General features: G+C 39.8%; 1 protein-coding gene across 1 annotated transcript in view; it reads left to right on the top strand.

Moving 5' to 3' along the window:
• Positions 1–20,248, top strand: part of LOC122654339 (pentatricopeptide repeat-containing protein At4g04790, mitochondrial-like) — a 143,968-nt gene that overhangs the window by 82,390 nt on the left and 41,330 nt on the right. The window contains exon 11 of the mRNA XM_043848396.1: positions 17,098–17,202. Within this exon, the coding sequence (XP_043704331.1) occupies positions 17,098–17,202 (105 nt within the window). The remainder of the gene's footprint in view (positions 1–17,097; positions 17,203–20,248) is intronic.

Below are 20,248 nucleotides of genomic sequence, written 5' to 3'. Positions count from 1 at the left end.
GCAGCAGAGGAGATAACAGATAATAGACATCAACGATAGCAGTAGTTCGATGATACTGGGTATGATTCATCAACGAATACATCAATTTTCATCGACACCCTAGTTCTTCTTCTTCTTCTTCTATCAACTTGGGTTTCAAAAATAGAAAGGGGCAGCTTAGGTGGCTGTACACCAAAACCAGAAATCCTGAACAACTCTCAAAATGGCTATCAAGGGTGTTGATTGGGGAATAATTGGCTTATGTCAATGTGACAACAGCCATGCTTTATTTATAATAGAATGGAATGAGTAACCAGTACAGGAATGCCATCATGGACAAGTCTACCTTATACCCATATTACAACATTCCCCCTCAAGTTGGTGCATTGACGTCACACATGCCCAACTTGCACACAATTGGATGAAAAAGTTTACTCCTTAGACCCTTGGTAAACACATCAGCTAGTTGGTCTCTAGACTTAACTAAAGGAATACAGACAAGGCCTTGATCCAACTTTTCTTTAATGAAGTGACGATCAATCTCCACATGCTTTGTTTGATCATGTTGAACTAGATTATGGGCAATATGACGGCTGATTTACTATCACAATATGGCATCATTGGTAGGGTAATAGGAACAGCCAGGTCCTTCAGAAGACTCTGAGGCCACAATAACTCACAAATACCATAGGCCATAGCCCGAAACTCTGCTTCAGCATTTAACTGGGCAACCTTAGCCTGTTTCTTGTTCCTCCAGGTAACCAAATTGCCACCCATAAATGTACCATAACCATTTGTAAATCGAAAATCATCATGAGAACCAGCCTAATCTGTGTCTATGAAGGCCATAACCGCAGGTGATCATGGGGAGAAAAGGACCCCCTTTCCTGGAGTAAAGTTTAAGTAGCGCAGGATACTAAACACAACCTCCAAGTGTATGGAGTCATGGAACAAGAACTCGGCGAGATTTCACCGAAATCTCGTTAAAAACTTGTTTTTATGAGATGGCGAGACGAGATTATGGGCGATACTAAAGGATTACAATATCTCGGTTCGAGATCTCGATCCGACTGAGATCTTGGTTCAATTAAGCATCTGGCCCTCTATAAGTAATGAATATCTCGACCGATACCAATCGATATCTCGCTAATCTCGCTGGTCTCGGTAGAGAATACACCCCCACCCAAAGTGCATGGTTTTGCTCCCATTTTCCACCGGAAATTCATCGGATTGCACGAAAAAGCTGCATCTAACCCAGCCATACATGCCGATGGTATTTCAACAGTCTGGTGGTAGTAGCAGTGGATCAATCTCATTGCAACCGCCTCTTCCATACCCTAGGATAGGGTACCTTCGATTAGTTGATGACAACACTTATATGACTTGTGTGGAAGACTACGTGCGATTCTTCAGCAGCATTATGACATGGGAATCCTATGTGGCACATTCAGAGGCTTACATGTTGCAGCAAAATGGCTTGGCATGATAGATGTATATGTTAAGATTGATGTATTTTACACTTTTACATTTGTAATGCCTATTCCCCAAGGAACATGCTCATTGTTGTCTCCAGGGGCCTTCCTCTCTCCATTTTGCGGCCTAGTTAGCTTTAGGCTTTGGCTTGTTGGCCCTCGGGCTGGTATATTCCTTCTTTTTTCTTCTTAATTTAATTATTATTCATCCAAAAAAAAGTTGTTTTATATTAATTGTATGTTTTGATTGCTTTCTATTACTAAATTAAGTGTAGAATAAGGTCTATTAGTACATCGTAGCCTACCAAACTAGGGTTTGAAGTCAAACTCCTATTTGGACTTTGATTTTGGACAATTTGGTAGTGTCATTGTGTTTAAATGGCCCAAAATAGGCTGTATACCAAGTTTCATGACCAAACTTGGTCGAAAACCCACCAGAACCAGCTACCGAATTTTAAAAAAAATGCACCAACTCGCCAAGATCTCGGCTCAACTCAGTTTTTTGGCTGGGCGAACCAATACCGAAACCGATTTCTCGAACCATGCGTGGAGTATAGATCATGCATATACTGGCTAACAAGGCTCACGACATAGGCAATGTCTGGCCGGGTATGGGAGAGATAGATTAACCTTCCCACTAACTGCTGATATCGCTCCTTATCCATAGGATCACCATCCTTACTCGAGAGATGAGCATTAGGTTCAAGGGGAGTGTAAGATGGCTTACACCCTAGCATCTCGTTCTCAGATAGGAGATCAAGAGTATATTTTTGCTGAGAGAGAAAAATACCTCTAGTGGAATGAGCAACTTCGATGCCCAGAAAGTAGTGTAATTTACCCAAATCTTTAATCTCGAATTCTTTGCCCAAGTAAGCTTTGAGACAAGATATTTCTTCTGTATCACTACCAATAATGACGATATCATCCACATATACTATAAGAATGGCAATCTTGTCACTAGACCGCTTGATGAACAAGGTGTGATCAGCATTGCTTTGTGCATATGGCCTTATGAAATCTCCCAAACCAAGCACGGGGAGATTGTTTCAGCCCATACAATGCACGTTTAAGTTTGCACACTTTCCTGTGAGTTTTCTGACATGAGAAACCTGGAGGAATCTCCATAACACTTCTTCCTCAAGCTCTCCATGAATAAATGCATTCTTGACATCAAGATGTTGTAGTTCCTATTTCATGTTAACCGCACTTGAAAGAATGACTTGAATGGTGTTCATTTTGGTGACCGGGGCAAAGATCTCTTGCTAATCGATCCCATAGATCTCCTGGCCATCGATCCCATAGGTCTGGGTAAAACATCTACTGCTTACAGCTTTGATACCATGTAACAAACCCAGAACCTGGAACCAGTACCTGCAAATTGAAGAGAGAGGACTGAGGAGAGAAGAGAGAGCTAAACCCAAGATAGGTTCAACATACCTATTGTGGTCTGCCAATGAACTATTTATAATAAAAAGCAAATCAGACTCAGACTCTTAAGTACGTTATGACACGCACAACGTACTCTAACTATACTCCAACCAGGAAGACTAAAGAAGACCAAACATATCACAATAGGGACACTCCCCTATCGTGACTGTTAGAGATCGAGAATAAGGGTCTCGGTATTAGCGCCTGGCGCAGGCGCTAATACCGAGACAAGTTTAGTAGGGGTATTTTGGGGTTTTCTCTTCTTTGTATTAGCTTTAACCTATTATTAATACATATTGGTGAAGAGGGGAGAACAATTCATTCGATTGTTCTCCTCAAAGTATTACAGTCCATCGGCTTCTTCTTGTTCCCTCTCTTCTTCCTTCTTCTTTCTCTCTTTTCTTCTTCTAATTCCTTATTATTACATGGTATCAAAGCTAGGCTCTTAGGAATCGACTTAACTTCCTAGGACCTACTCTATCACTCTCGGTGCTCATTGAAGTGGTAATCTGAAGTTTTGTTTCCAGGTTTGAAGTTTTCCGTGGATCTTGTTTGAAGGGGATGCAGCACCCTATGCTACGATTTTTGGAGGGTGTTTGAGACTAGTTCATGAAGATATAGGAAGAACTAGGTCTCCTTTTTGGTGGCTGATATTGATTTAGGGCTAGCAATTGAAGTTGATTGAAAGAGAATTCAATTTCAGGTTTCGGTTTTTTTGGCAGAATTGTTCGAACTGTTTTTTCCCCCTGGATCGATTGTTGTTGAGGCTCGGTTTTTGACTTCTTGAAGATCTGATTTTTGGAAATCAGTATTTTTCTCATTGGAAGGATGTTTGCAGCTGCATATTTCTTTTATTTGATCGAGATGGGTGATACAGGTGGAGATTCGTAGGAGGTTGTTGCCGAGGTTATCTCGGGCTCTTCCAAGTCTATCACAGAGAAGAAATTGGAGGGTGTTAGTAATTTCCAGCAATGGAAGAAAATTGTCTGGGTGGTTCTAACTGGTCGTGGTCAACATGAACATCTTACCAAGGCCAAACTAGAGGATGATGAAACTTGGGAAATTGTCGATGCACGTATTCTGGGCTAGATGCTGAACAGTATGGCTTTCCAGATTGTTGATTTAGGCTCTGTATGTTCACGTTCTTTTTTAGTGTTTTTGGTGTTTTTTCGTTTTTTGGGAACAGAAACATGCTAAAATCTGAATGGTATGTCCGGTTCGATTTTTTTTTTTTTTTAAACTAACCGGGCACTTGGCACACTTTTAGCACACATTTGCAAAACACCTAATTGGTGTTTCTCACCTGGGAGAAGCACTTCTTCAAATTTTCGGAGAAACAAGAGCTTTACTTAAGTTAATGAGGGCAAAATTGTAAAGTATCATATAACCATAACAAATAGGGGTTTTTTGTCCTCACACTTCACAATCGTCACCTGTAAGAACGGAGCATATCGATTAACCTCTGCTATTGCGAAGAGAAGCACTGCCCTGTTCGTCGCGAGAGTGAACATTGCCAGTCTCCGGCTGCAACTCTTCGTTCTTCATCTTCTTTTCCTTCGTTCTTGTCTCTTCTCGATCAAACCCTCCTCCATCGTCGAAAGATCCAAGCAATACCTGAAGATTTTGGATCCCCAATGTGATGATTTCAGTGCCCCTATAAACGAATTTGTTGACGAATTTTAAAGCAAAAGGACTTTGTTCCAAGCGGTCTATGAACTGAAGTTTGAAATTGTTTGTTTCAGTTTTTAATTTATGTGGATTCCTATAGACTTTATACCACTTCCTACTTTGACATCGATGCTGTTAAAAAAACATTAAAATTGACCATCTTGGTAGGAAGGACCTTGCAGATACAAATTCAGGGCTTACGGCGATGATTAAGGCTACATTCTATTTACCTTCTCTCTGATCTCACTTCCTCTCAGATTTTTTCTAATAAAAATCCCTTCCTGTCTGCCCTGCTTGTCTCTCGCTCTCTCTGATTTTTCTCAAAACCCCCCCTTTTCTCCACTCACTTCTAAAACCCCCTTTGTAAAATGATGATTCCCCACCCTATCAAATGGATTGTGTTTTGTGTTTCTCGTGTTTGTGATATGTGATCTGAGTGCTTGACTTCTATTATCTATTGACTACAAATGGAGATTGCAATAATCATAGTTGTCACGTCGTCACGGCGATCCAAGTCAGTGGAGGGATGTCATGTCGATATATCGACATGTCGCCCGCCATGGTGTTGCCATGGCGATTATATCGACCATGTTTTATTTTTTATTTTCTCTATGTTTAATGTCATTTAGTATGCTATAATATATACCCTATAACATAAAAAATTAACATGAAAGCATACTATTAATCTACTATGGTTTAATTCATGAAAGTGTAATATCCATTAGTGTATATGAAATCATGGATTATCAAATAATTGATAGCAATAGTCTTGCTGATAATAAAGTTGAAAAATCATGACAGTTGAGATATGATTCATATGAAAGTGACTACAAAAGTAACAAAACAAAATAACAATTACAAGAACGTAATTTATATTGAGTGAATAAAGCTAATAAACAACCCATCTAAATAAAAATAAATAAAATTTGCTGATGTGAATATGTGATTGTGTATTATTCAATAGTGTATTAGTGTTTTCTGTTTGATGTTTTTTTAATTTTTTTTATGTTAAGGAAAAAGCATTAAAATAAAAAATGGTTAAAAAAACTGATTGTTAAAAAATTAAGTTTTATAATTTGAAACAACCATGTCGCCCGATATGGCCATATGTCGTGGTATGGCGTCCTTGGCGGCGCCATGGCAACGACATGGAGGCCATATCGGTCGATATTCTTACATCATCCATATCAGTGGTCGATATGCCTACTTCTCCAGCGATATGACGCCATGGCAGCGGTGACGCCATGACAACTATGGCAATAATGAAGGATCTGAGTACTTGACTTCTGGATCACCAATTGCTATGGTGCTTTTTTCATTATAAAAATGCCTAACATGCTCTAAAGCTTCAAGCTATTTTATATCCCTATAGGATTTTTATGCTGTTGAATCCTGAAATAGCCAAAGGAAATTATAGTGTGACTCTATTTTTACTATTCTTCTGATGCTAGTGTAATCATCTACCATCATTCTTATTTTCTTGTCCTCAAAATTGCCATCCATGATACACCAATGACACCTACATTTGACTGTAACACTGTTCCGATTCTTCATTCTTGCCACTTATTTTGGGCTGTATTTGGTTAATGCATTTCCGAGTTGACTTTTGCATGCTCATATACTGATTTTCTTATAGAGGCTATGAATTTGAAGCTTCCATTCCTTATCCAACTGGAACTCTTCTGCAAGACTTGCATTTCCTCCTCTATACATCTATAGTTGAGGTGTTCGTGAATTCCTTGCAACATTAAAACAACATTTTTTTTTGTGATGTTTGTTTTTTATTTTTTTTTTGGCTAAAAAAATCATAAGTATAAAAGCCATGGTGTAGGTGGCAAATACGTAATTTTTGGTAAGCAATAGAAACGATTCTGTTAAATGCGACCCAGACAGATTTCTGTTTCTTCTAAACTTCAGAAATGTTTATTTTTCAGGGTTACCATACAGCATTTCAGGACCCAGAAACGCTCAAAAAACATAGAAACACATAAAAGTGTGCCGGACCCAAAAACACAAAAAAAACAGAAGCGTTACCATACAGAGCCTTAGTGACTCACATAGATACTGTGAAGGAGTTGTGGGATTATTTGCATATTCTGTATTCTGGACAGAATAATTTGTCTCGTATTTATGAACTATCACATGAGTTCTATCGTGCAGACAGGAAGGGTCGTCCATGGATCCAATATTTTGCTGATTATAAGAGGATGCTTGAAGTGTTAAATGCACTGCTGCGTATCAGTTCTGATGTGAAACAAATGCAGGAACAGTGGGAACAATTCGCAGTTATGGGGTTTTTAGGAGGTCTGGATTAAGAATATGACTCCGTACGCTCCACCATCCTTGGAGGTGATAGAGTTGCCTCCCTTGCTGAAACTTTTTCACGTGTTCTTCGTGTTTCTCGTGATAGTTCTCATGAACCAGCACCTGGTAATGGTGAGAGTTCAACTTTTGTTGCATCTAGCCAGGGGAGAGGCAATGGTGGTCGTGGTGGGGGCCACGGTGGTGGCATTGGTGGTCGTGGTTGTGAAAGAGGCAATAGTGGTGGTAATGGTAGTGGTCAGAGTGGTGAAGTTTCTGGTCCTATAAAGAACTGTAATCATTGTGGTCGCTCAGGAAATATCCAACATTTTTGTTGAAAGTCATGGTAAACCACCACAGCAACGATATGCCAAGTCAATAACTAATACTGAGTCTTCTGTTCCATCTTCTGAGGGTAAGGTGGTGAGGTTGTCAGATGAGGATTGTGCTCGGTTCACTCAATTTCAGATATCTCAGCCTTCTACATCCTCCACTGCTACTTTTGCCCAGGCAGGTAATGCCACTGCGTGTTTCTCATCTTCTCGCTCCTGGATCATTGATTCGGGTGCATCTGATCATATGTCTGGTGTGTCAGGTAATTTTTCTTCCTTTCAGTCTATCGAATCTAGTGTTACCTTGTCTGATGGTTCCTTTGCCAAAGTCACTAGCACTGGCACTGACACTGTTTGTCCCACTAATTCTTTGTCCCTGTCTTCTGTTCTTCATTTGCCCGACTTCCCTTGTAACTTACTTTCTGTAAATAAAATTACTAAAGCCTATAATTGTTCCGTGACATTCTTCCCTGATTCTTGTGTTTTTCAAGATCTTACGACAAAGAAGATGTTTAGTAGGGGACGTGAGAAAGGGGGGCTGTACCTTCTTGACGACTCTCCTTCCGTTGCTTGCTCTAGTGTTCTGTCTCCACACCAAGTTCATTGTCGATTAGGTCATCCATCGTTGCAGAGCTTTCGGAAGTTGGATCCTCGTTTTCGTTCTCTTTCTAGTCTAGAGTGTGAGTCATGTCAATTTAGAAAGCTCCACCGTGTGAGTTATTCCCCTAGAGTCAATAAACGGTCTGTGAACCTTTTTTCTTTAGTGCATTTTGATGTATGGGGACCTTATCCTGTAACTTCTAAGTTGAGATTTAAATATTTTGTTACCTTTGTTGATGACTAGTTTAGAGTCATATGGATTTATTTAATGAAGCATCGTTCTAAGTTATTTGCCATCTTTCATACCTTTGTTAATGAAATTCAGACTCAATTCAATACCAATATTCGTGTTTTGCATTGTGATAATGCACTAGAGTATTTTTTAGCACCTTTTAATTCCTTTATGGCTGACCGTGGTATGTTGCATCAATCTTCTTGTCGTCCAGCTACACCCCAACAAAATGGTGTGGCTGAACGGAAGAATCGACATCTTACAGAGGTGACTCGCTCCATCCTTTTTTAAATGAAAGTATCTAAAATCTTTTGGGCTGATACTGTTTTGACTGCTTGTTTTCTTATAAATCGTATGCCATCTTCTGTGTTACAAGGGGGGATTCCTCAATCTCTTTTATTTTCGATTGAACTGCTTTTTATTTTACCACCTCGTGTTTTTGGTTGTGTTTGCTTTATTCATGATCATTGTCCAGGGCTGTCCAAATTAGATCCCAAAGCCATTAAGTGTATTTTCTTGGGATATTGACGGACTCAAAAAGGTTATCGGTGTTATTCTCCTGTTCTCTAAAATATTGTCACCATAGTTGTCAAGGCGGCGCCTTGGCGACACCTAGGCGTCCAGTCGCCTTGGTCGACTTGGGGGCCTTGGACGCCTTGTTCGCCTAGTTGGTGTCGCCTTAAACTTTGGCCCTCTGCACCGCCTTGGGTCGCCTAACCGCTATGACAACTATGATTGTCACTGCCGATTTTTCCTTTTTTGAGTCCACCTCCTATAGTGATGATTCTTTTGTTCCCTCTGAGTTGGACGATGAGATACCTTTGTATGTGGTTCAGCGCTCTGTTTTACAGGTTCCACCGGCTGCAGTTTCACCTCCACCTGTTCAGCAAGCACGTCCTTTGGTTCAGTTCACTTTTGTTCGTCGTCCTCGTGTTGATGCAGCTCCTGGCCTCTACTGATCCTCCGGCACCTGCTTTGTCTACTGATCCAGCCCCTCAGTTAAGTATTCCTATTTCAGATTTGAATATTCACATTGCCCATCGTAAGGGTGTTCGTAGTTGTACTCAACATCCTTTGTCTAATTTTGTGTCTTATGCTGGTTTGTCTGCTAACTTCTCTTCTTGTCTCTCTACTATTGAATCTTATCCTACTCCCAAGTCTGTTTCAAAGACATTATCCCATTCTGGCTGGAGGACAGCTATCGAGGAGGAATTGTCGGCTTTGGCTGAAAATCACACTTGGGATTTGGTGCCTTTACTTTAGGGTGCAAAGGCCGTTGGTTGTCGGTGTGTGTATGTTGTGAAGGTGAATCCGGATGGCTCCTTGGCTCGTTTGAAGGCACAGTTGGTTGCAAAGGGTTATACCCAAGTTTACGGGGTTGACTATCTTGATACATTTTCACCGTTTGCCAAGCTTGCCTCTGTTCGTCTCTTGATTTCTCTTACAGCTTCACATCACTGGCCTCTTTTTCAGTTGGATGTGAAGAATGCATTTCTTCATGGTGATCTCCATGAGGAGGTTTATATGGAGCAACCTCCGGAGTTTGTTGCTCAGGGGGAGTCTAGTCTGGTTTGCAAACTCAAGGAATCGTTGTATGGTCTAAAGCAATCTCCTAGAGCATTGTTTGGGAAGTTTTCTGATGTGGTTTTAGAGTTTGGGCTAACTCGGTGTGGTAGTGATCATTCGGTTTTCTACCGACAAAGCAAGGCTGGCAGGATATTTTTGGTCGTATATGTTGATTATATAGTCATCACTGGTGATAATGCTGAAGGTATTAAGCAGCCGAAAATACACTTGCAGCATAAGTTTCAGACCAAGGATCTTGGTAGGTTGAAGTATTTCCTTAGAGTTGAGGTTGCTCAGTCTAGCAAAGGTATTTCTCTTTCCCAGAGAAAATATGTTCTTGACCTTCTTACAGAAATAGGTATGCTTGGGTCTAAACCTTTGGATACTTCCATTGGATTCAAATTTGAAGTTAACAGGTGATGCTCTTGATGATCCGGAAAAATATCGAAGACTTGTTGGTAAGTTGAACTATCTCACTATGACTTTACCGGACATTGCCTTTCCGGTCAGTATAGTGAGTCAGTTTCTGTCTTCTCCCAGGACGTCGCATTGGGATGCTGTGACCATAGTTCGAGAACTCGCGAGATCTCGCCAAATTTATCGGTTTTCCAAAATCCTTAGACGAGATAGAGGTCGAGAGAAAAAAATACAATATCTCGTTGAGATATCGGATCTCGGATACGGTTTCGGTTTCGACCCATGTTTTTAACCCACCTACCTCCGTTTTATCCACCTAACTCGACAGAACTCGCATATCTCGGCGAGTTTTGTCCAGAAACCTCAAAATACCTCTCTTCTAGTCTTCTTCTCCCAAAACCTCTCTTTCACTTGATTTTTTTGATGGATTGCAAGCTTTCAAGGGTGATTCAGCTGCCAAACTGAAGATTCAACTCCACTTTTGCAAGATTCATCAAGTATTTGAAGGATTTTTGAAAAGTAAGCTATTTTTCCCCAAATCTATTTTTTTTCAAAAAAATTTGTTGAATCCTTGGTAGATTCATGTCATTTTAAGTTATGTTACACAACTTTGGCCGATCTACCACTTGATGGAGTCCGAATTTTTTCTGTTATTAATTTTTTTTGTTATATTTTCTGCAAAAAAAATGAATTTTTTGAAAAAAAAAATGAATTTTTTGAAAAAAAAATGAATACTTATTGTTTGGATGTGATTTTCATATATGTTGGACAACTTTGGATGCTCTACAGCCTTATGGAGTCATTTTATTTTTTCACCCATTAAAAAAAAATATTTTATTTTTCCGAATTAATAAAAATATTATTAAAATGTTTAAAAAATATATAAAATTAAGGAAAAATACCTGTTTTTGTTGGAAAATTATGCACAACATATGTACATAATGGCCAACTTCAAATGGTATCAAATTCGTCATTATGTTATAATATTTTATACTTTAAGGTTTTTAATAAAAATTCTAAATAGTATTTTAATTAAGAAATAAATACTAGGGTTAGGGAATAAATAAGAGATAGCTATTTGATTGTTGTAGTAGCTTGACATTATGTTTAATAGTTATGAATACAATACTTTAAGTCTTTAATAGTTACTAATACATGCTTTTTTATGTAACAGTGTAAAAAATAAGACATTTCTTACACAATGGGGGATATAGCATGGCTACATGGAGTCCCGATGTTCGAGGATAAAAAGAAGTCGAAGTGTAACTATTGTGGAAAGATTCTAAATTCTGGAGGAGCAACTAGGTTAAAGCAACATTTGTCTGGTACAGGTAAGGACGTGCCTTATGCCGAAATGTTCCGAGCCAAGTGAAACTGGCTATGGCACAAAACTTGAGAGGAGTACGAACAAAGAAAGTTGAGGGGGAAAGACAACAAATAGCTTTTGATGAGGCTGTTCTAGAGAGGCCTGATGTAGAGATCCGTAGAGGAGATGATACTGAATATAGGCCTACACTTGGTGAGTTCGAATCAAAGGCTGAATGGAGAATTTACTAGTAGACTTTGGCAGAGAGTAGACAAAGTTTGCATTATGAGAATGTGAGAAGATATGAGAAGGCAAGAGGAGCTGGTGGATCTGGCTCAGCTGCACCAGTGCAAGAAGTTGAGAGGAGGAGAAGCACCGACACAAGACAAATCCCACGGCCCCCAGCCCGACCATGAGCACATTCCCCATATCCCATTTTTTAGCAGGATCCATCTACCTTTAGGCAACAAGATGCCTACCAGCCAACCATCTCGCAAGTGTTTGGTAGTAAACAAGAAGCACGGAAAGCTTTAAGCAAGTTCATGTTATACAATAGCATTCCAGCTAATGTAGCCAAAGGAACATACTATCATGCATTCCTTGATGTTGTAGGGAGGGCTGGCCCAGGATGGAAGGGGATTTCACCACATGAGTTATATAATGTATATTTGCCTAAGGAGGTAAATGAGCTGAAAGAGTACATTGAGGGTCTGAAGCCAAGGTGGGAGACGTATGGGGTTACCCTTATGGCTGATGGTTGGATTGGACCTACTAGACAGTCCATTATCAATTTCATGGTGAGTTGCAATGGGAAGACAGTATTCTTGAAGTTTGTCGATGAAGCATGTAAAGGATGCATCATACTTTTATAAGCTACTGAAGCAAGTGGTGGAGGAAGATATAGGAGCAAAGAACGTTATCCAAATTGTGACGGATTACGGTTCTAACTTTAAAAAGGCTGGAAAGAAGTTGATGAACAAGAAGAGTAAGAGGATCCGCATCATTTGGACTCCATGTGCAGTACATTCCATTGATTTAATACTGAAGGACATGGAGAAAAAAGCTTTGGTGGCAGGTGTAGTCAATAGGGCAAGGCAAGTAACCAACTTTGTATATAACCATGGTTATGCTTTAGTCATGATGAGGGAAAAATGCAAGGGGGATTTAGTGAGGCCTGCTATCACTTGATTTGCCACCAATTACATTGCATTGAAGAGCTTTCAGACGAAGGTGATAGGTCTGAGGTCTATATTTGCAAGTGAACAGTGGTCTGGCTGGCATGGTTCTAATTCAGAAGAAGGGAGGGCAGCACAACAGACCATTGTAAGTGACCAATTCTGGAAGCACTTGCATAAAGTTGTTGCCATATTATAGCCAGTGGTGGCAATACTAAGGATGGTTGATACGAAGAAGAAGCCTACCTTGCCCCACATATATGCTGCCCTGGAGCAGATGAAGGAAATAGTCAGAGCTGCAATACCCCGAAGTGCTAGGTCATACATTAACATCCTTGATGAGCGGTGGGAGAAGCACTTCAGTCATCCTTTGCGTAAAGCTGGTGAGTTCAACACTTCAACATACTTTACACTTTAAATGAGTTTTTACATTTACATATTCAAAACTCAAAAGCATTAAGTCACTAACAAGTTATATTTGTGGTTTCCCTTTTACTAGCATACTATTTGAATCCAAAGTACCAGTACTCACAAGATCTTGGGCTAGACACAGATTTGTTAGTGGTTGTTCAAACTGTTATTGAAAAGATGGAGCCCAATGCCAAGACACAAGCTGACTGCAATGACGAGATGAGAGTATGGGACTTTGGTACTTTGGTAGTAAGTAAAGGAATGTAATTACTAAATCGCAAATATTAATGCCTCTAAGAATGTTTGAAATTTAAAATGAAAATAGATCAAATTCTTCAGAGAGGCCTCGGCAAGTTTCAGTCGAAAATCTGCAGTGGAGGGTAGAGAAAAGTCAAACCTTGGTAGGTGGCATGGCTTTACATTTATGAATTATAATTTTAGCCCTTTAGAATGTACATATTTTTAATATTCTATATTTATAATGCAGCCAACTGGTGGGTGCTTTATGGTACAAGTTCACCCAACCTGAGGAAGATAGCAGTGAAAGTGCTCTCACAAACTTGTTCATCCTCTGGGTGCGAGCGCAACTGGAGTACATTCGCATTGATACACTCAAAGAGGCGGAACAGATTGGGTAGTCAACGACTGGAGCAGCTTGTATATGTGCATTACAATATGAGACTAAGGATGAGGCACATACGTGAAGGACTTGACACCAATGATAAAGATCCCATCGAACTAGCCAACATATTTCAGGAGGACTCTGATGATGATGAGGATCCCCTATTCTAGTGGGTGAGGGATCGTGGTGCACCAGATATGGATGAGCCTGGAGGTAGGCCCGACTCCACCATTGCATCCGTAGCCGGTACAGATGTTGAGGACTATATGTCGCAAGAGGGGCGTGCACATTCAGAGTCACCGAGACCTTTTGAGGCTGCAATAGGAACTGCTCCTGATGATGATGATGATGATGATGATGGTAATGGTGATGGTGCTGGTGATGATGGTGATGGTGATGACCCTGCTGGTGGTGATGGTGGTGGTGGTGGTGGTGGCATGCGGAGTGGTGGTTATTATGATGATCATGTGGACATGCGCGAGCAATACCAGCAAGATGTGGGAACGCATGCGGACCCTGTGCGTTACACAGGTGAGTCTCACTTTACACATACCACACAAGATCAAGACCATGATAGCCATACTAAAACGTACAAGAGAATGATGGGTTGGAAACGCCACCAAGCTCAGCATGATGACACGAGTATGAACACCATGCTAGCAAGTTTCGGAAGCATGAGTATGGATACTGGTAGTGAGCATCAGTTGTGGCATTCATCTCAGCCTCATCATGACTATGAGTATGGCCAGGAGAGCACCGGTTTTGAATATAGTATCTATGGTTAGTTTGGCTAGTCTACACATGAGTTTGACAATCAAAGCATTGGGTCTGGTATTGGGCCCATATTCCCAGTCCTATACATGCCTCAATATGACAGTAGTAGAAGCAGTGGATCTCACACTTCATGGCAAGCGTCTCACGCCACATGGCAACAGCTATACCCTAGGATAGGGGCCTTGGTATATGTGGATAACAACTATTATATGAATGTTGTGGAGCACTATATGCAACAGTGCAACAATAATATGTCATGGGAAGACTATGTGGAACAAGTGGGGAATGAATACGTGATTCAATCTCATTTTATGTGATGATAGTTGTAACATTGTTAAACTTAAACATTTTGATGTATCACTCTAACATTTCTAATGCTTATTAAGTTGTTTTACTATTAATTGAATGTTTTGCTAGCTTTCTATTACTAAATTATGTCATTAATGTGTAGAGTAGGATATTTTAGTACGTCGTCGCCTACCAACTTAGGGTCCGATGTAAAAGTCCTATTTGGACTTTGTTTTTGCAAAATCTGATAATGTCATTATGTTTAAATGATCTAAAATAGGTTGAATACCAACTTTCTGACCCAAAATAGGTCTAAACCTCACCGAGATGGGGTTTCGAGTCGGGAAAAAAAAAATGCATCAACTCACCGAGATCTTGGCTAGATCTCGACTCATCTCGGTTTTTGGAGGGGCCCAGACGCCTCCGAGACCCGAGTTTTGGAACCTTGGCTGTGATTTGGATTTTGAGATACCTCAAGAAGGCCCCAGGCCGTGGTCTACTCTATACTAACCATGATCATGGGCGCATAGTTGTCAAGGCGTCGCCTAGGCATCCAGGCGCCTTGGCCGACTTGGGTGCCTTGGACGCCTTGGTCGCCTAATTGGTGTCGCTTTGATTTTGGCCCCTCTCAACGCCTAGGCCCGCCTAGACACCGTGACAACTATTCATGGGCGTGTTGAGGGATTTTGTGATGCTGATTGGGCCTGTTCCCCTGTGGATAGGAGATCTACTATTGGGTATTGTGTCTTTGTGGGAGGAAATTTGGTGTCTTGGAAGAGTAAGAAACAACCAGTGGTAGCCAGATCTAGTGCAGAATCGGAGTATCGGGCTATGGCCCAAGTTACTTGTGAGTTGATGTGGATGAAGTAGTTGTTGGCTGAGTTGAAGTTTGTGGACAAGACACCTATACTGCCGTGGTGTGATAATCAAGCTGCCATCCACATTGCTTCCAACCCTATGTTCCATGAAAGAACAAAACACATAGAGGTTGATTGTCATTTTGTTCGAGAATAATTACAAGATGGTCTTATTACCCCACAACATGTTCGTACAGAGAGCAACTAGCTGATGTTTTTACAGAGTCTTTAGGGAGTGTGAGAATTGATTATATTTGTAACAAGTTGGGCATGATTAACATATATGCTCCAGCTTGAGGGGGAGTGTTAGAGATCGAGAATAAGGGTCTTAGTAGGGGTATTTTGGGGTTTTCTCTTCTTTGTATTAGCTTTGTCCTATTATTAATACATATTGGTGAAGAGGGGAGAACAATTCATTCGATTGTTCTCCCCAAAGGATTGCAGTCCATTGGCTTCTTCTTCTTCCCTCTCTTCTTCCTTCTTCTTTCTCTTCTCTTCTTCTAATTCCTTATTATTTGCAGTAATCGCAGTTCATATCTTAACAAGGAATATTGGGGAGCTGATTACAATTCAAAGTTAATCTCCCTTAGAAGAGTTATTTCTATTAATATGAGGAATATGGGGGACTTACTGAAGTTTGATTGTGGGAGGAAAGAAATGTGGACTTCCTCCCAGAGCAAAATTTTCTCTTCTTTTCTCCTCTATCCTTGGTATAGATAAATAGGCTGTGCTAAGATTGTATCAAATGTGCCTCATCCCAAACACAGCCCATTTTTAATTATGTCAGTGAATTCAAGCCCTAACAATACTTGATGATAAGTGGGTCCTGTTCTGGTGAACCTGCCAGAGCTACTTGTATCTATAGATCATTTTAGATCCTGTTAATTTTATGTCATTGGCTTCTTTTTTTGTTGGGTGTGGTTTTAGGTCAATGTCCTGTTTTTGTCATGTTAGAATCATATCATATGACCTATTTCAAATTAGTGGAGTTGAAATTTCTTTAGAAAATGACAATGATATGGGTTGACCTCCTAATCTCATGCATATAAAGAAAAAAAATGAGGGCATTTAGCTACACAACTCATTAATGGTTTTTTATATTTAAAAAAGCTAATGGGTTAAACAGGGTTGGCAGGTTACACACCCTCAACTCTATTAAGACACATTTATTAATTGTCTCGTGTTGTATCAGATTTTTAATAATTCAAACCTGCCAACTTCTTATTGTCTTTGTGTCAGGTGACAGGTTGGTGGGTTGTGTTGAGCAGGTTGACAGGACATAACCCTTTTATAAATCAAGTCATGCTGTCTTGAGTCAGATATTTGTGTCAAATTACCATCAAACCAAAACCACTCACTTTTCATGTCGTGTTACAATCGTATTAGAATTGCCACTTCTTGTTTTAAGATTGACATATAGAAAGTCTTTTTCCTGGGTATAGATGAGGTTGTATCCTACTGAAGAATTCTGTAGTACATAAGATCAACCCAATCTTTGGATTACTTTATGTAACTTACCCTGGAATATATTTATTGGGGAATTGTGCTATGCCTTTTGCTGTCAACAAATGCTACTGGCTTACTGCTGTTGTGGTACAATCAGAGAATCCATTGCTTGGGATATGCCTCAGTAAGAATCTAAACTATTCCAATTGTGAACTGCTTGCAGTATTATGAAGAAATGCAACGTGCTGGAGTTCAAGCAACAAAGCATATTTACATGGCACTCATAAATGCGTATGTTAATTGTGGACAGTATGAGAAGGCAAAACAGGTATTTCTTTCTAATAAGGTGACGATTCATTTATGTAACTGAACTTATCTTTTGATTATTTACCATGTAGAATTGTTGTTGGAATATGTAATCCAGAATACCATGGGGGTATTCTGGTCTTTTTGGGGTAATTTTATTCTTCTTATATTATTAAGTTTATGTCGGCTATGTGGGTTTTAGTCCCACATCGCCTAGTTTAGTCACTTTGTAATTTCCCTATAATAGAGGGGCTACCTATCAATTATATAACTCAAGCATTACAATCAATTCTTCTTCCATCTTCTCTTCTCTCTCAAGTTACTGGCTACAGGTCCTAGATTTTCTACATGGTATCAGAGATAGGCAATCAGTGACTGATTCCCTGCAAGATTGCCGTTTTGAGAGTCATTTTGGGTTTCCCGTTTGAAGAAGGAAACCCTAGTTCATAGAAGAAGAAGAACTAGGGTTTCATATGGGTTTTTTATGTTGGTGATCGAAAGAGGGTTGTTCTCGATCGTATGCTGCCTCTGTTTGAGAGACATGGTCTCGCTACCTCTGATTTGCTTTTTTACCTCGGCTGCTAGTAATTTCTGTTGATCGAACCAAGTTTTTTTCTGGTTTGATCAAAGAACTTTTGCTGATCGATCTATAGTCAATCATGCTCTCATTTTCGGACTTTTGATGATTTTTTTTCTGCTTGATGGTGTTTCGTTGAGTTCAGAGGTTGAAGACAACATTTCCGCCTCTGGTTATTACCTCCCTTTTTCGAATTTGGTTTCTGGCTGGTTCACGCTGGAGTCGATTAATGTTGGAGCTTTTCTGTTATTGAAACCCTTTTTGTTTGATGTTGGATGGTTCATCGGTTCTTCAATTATTGTTGTTGCTGCTCTTTGGTTTTGGCTTGAAATCCTAATTGAGGGCAATACCCCACATAGGCGATCCTAATCCAAGGGTTCATCACCCAAACCAACCTCTGTTTTGAAGATTAAGTCGAAACAGTGACCTGCTTCCCTGTTTTACCGCCAGATCTGATTTCAGGGCACTAAATATTTGAGTGGAGCTTGCTGTTTGTAGGAACTACCACCTGGGTTTAACAGGGCCTGGGAGTGCGACTCTACCACTGAAATTTTAGGCCAAACAAAGATCTGTCGTGGATTTTCTCTTGATCTGAGTTTCTTCTTTCCACTAGGTGTTTGTTCGTGACTAACGGTTGAAGACAACCTTCCTAACGTGAGTGGCTTTCTTTTCTTTTATTCTAGTTTCCTATATTACCCCTCCTTTCTCTTTTTATTTCACTTAGCCTATATTTTACATATTGCCATTAAGAGTTTGCTCCTTCCAAGTATGTCCCCCATCTATAAATCTAATTCCCTACATGACCCATTACTTTCTTATTTACCAAGGGCCCCTTGCAAAATTCTGGTTATTTACAGAACTACCATTAATTTAATACATTCCCCTATTTGACTATCCAATTGACCCTTGAAAATTCTGGTGTATTACCAGTTTGTCCTTTGGCTTGGTTTGTATTTAAAAAGTGGAATTCCACCAAATTACAGCCATGCCATCCTTTTTTTCCAACACCGTTCCCTTTCAATAATTCTAATTCCCTTCATATCCCATACCTTTGGCATATACCCATAACCCCTTTGGAAGTTCATGGTATTTTCTAATTTGGCATTTCTTCCTTTTCCATTACCCTTAGCACCTTTTGGAAAATTCTGGAATATTATGTTTTTGCCCTATCTCTTACATCATCTCTGTTATGTCCACGTGTACCACACGCGAGGGGGGGATTATGTACAATACACCTACAGACATTGCAGAACGCAGAACTTGCAGGAACATTGGTGTAAAACATAGAAGATCAGTTTTCTCCACCATTACCATTGGGTATCCTTCGTTATTGGGTTGAGTTTGCCGTAAGGGGGAGATTGAAGTATTGAAGATTATTGAAGATATTTAGTTGTTGCCTATTTGAGGACTTTCAGTTGGGTTGATACAGTTTTTTTCCGCTGCCTGATTCAGTTTGTTTTCGCGGCTTGCTGCTCTAGTTATTTCACTTCAAGATTCTATGTCACTACAATCTAAGATTCATCACTGGATAGCTATTGAAGATCGTTGAAAGCTGCCTTTTTGGAAGACATTCCAGCCCCGGTTTGCTGATCATGTCTGTCCAAGTTTTGAAAATCTATTTTTCAAGTTCTTGAAGGTTTATTTGGGAGCTGCATTCATATGTCAAGCTGGATTCTACTCCAACTTAGTTTTTTCCCATTTTGTTCAAATTTGGCATTAGTACCTTGTATGCACCAACTTGAGGGGGAATGTTAGCATTATTATGGAGTTCTTTTTTTATTTAGTTCAAGCTGGATTTTCCTTCTTCTCTTATTTGCATAATCCAGCTTGAGAGGGAGTGTTGGAATATGTAATCCAGAATACCATGGGGGGTATTCTGGTCTTTTTGGGGTAATTTTATTCTTCTTATATTATTAAGTTTATGTCGGCTATGTGGGTTTTAGTCCCACATTGCTTAGTTTAGTCACTTTGTAATTTCCCCTCTATTATTAATAGAGGGGCTTACCTATCAATTATATAACTCAAGCATTACAATCAATTCTTCTTCCATCTTCTCTTCTCTCTCAAGTTACTGGTTACAGGTCCTACATTTTCTACAATTGTATATCATGAAAAGGAGAGAAATCCCTCCATTTCAAATAATAAAGCCCAAGTAATCCGTTCAACTAGTATTCTTTGTACCTTAAATTATTTTTTTTTTAAATAAAATGCCTTTATTACCTAAAAAATTCTCATCCCAATCTTCATAAATTACCCTCACTAAAGGCATTTTCTCTTTTCTACTTTGCCACTTATCTTGGCAGTTTGTGCAATGACACACAAAGCGTGTCTCTGGGTTGCATGTTAAGGGATGCATGCCAGTGCATAGTGAGATTTTATTGCATTACAGTGGCACTGTGGTAGAAGTATGCATACAAGGACCTATGAAACATAATCCTGCACTGCTTCTGACAGTTCCCTTTTTCCTGAACATGGATATGTAAATGGTTTG

Source organism: Telopea speciosissima, chromosome 3 (assembly GCF_018873765.1).
Source record: "Telopea speciosissima isolate NSW1024214 ecotype Mountain lineage chromosome 3, Tspe_v1, whole genome shotgun sequence".
In the NCBI taxonomy this organism is placed as follows: domain Eukaryota; kingdom Viridiplantae; phylum Streptophyta; class Magnoliopsida; order Proteales; family Proteaceae; genus Telopea; species Telopea speciosissima.
This window is presented reverse-complemented; position numbering and strand designations above follow the sequence as displayed.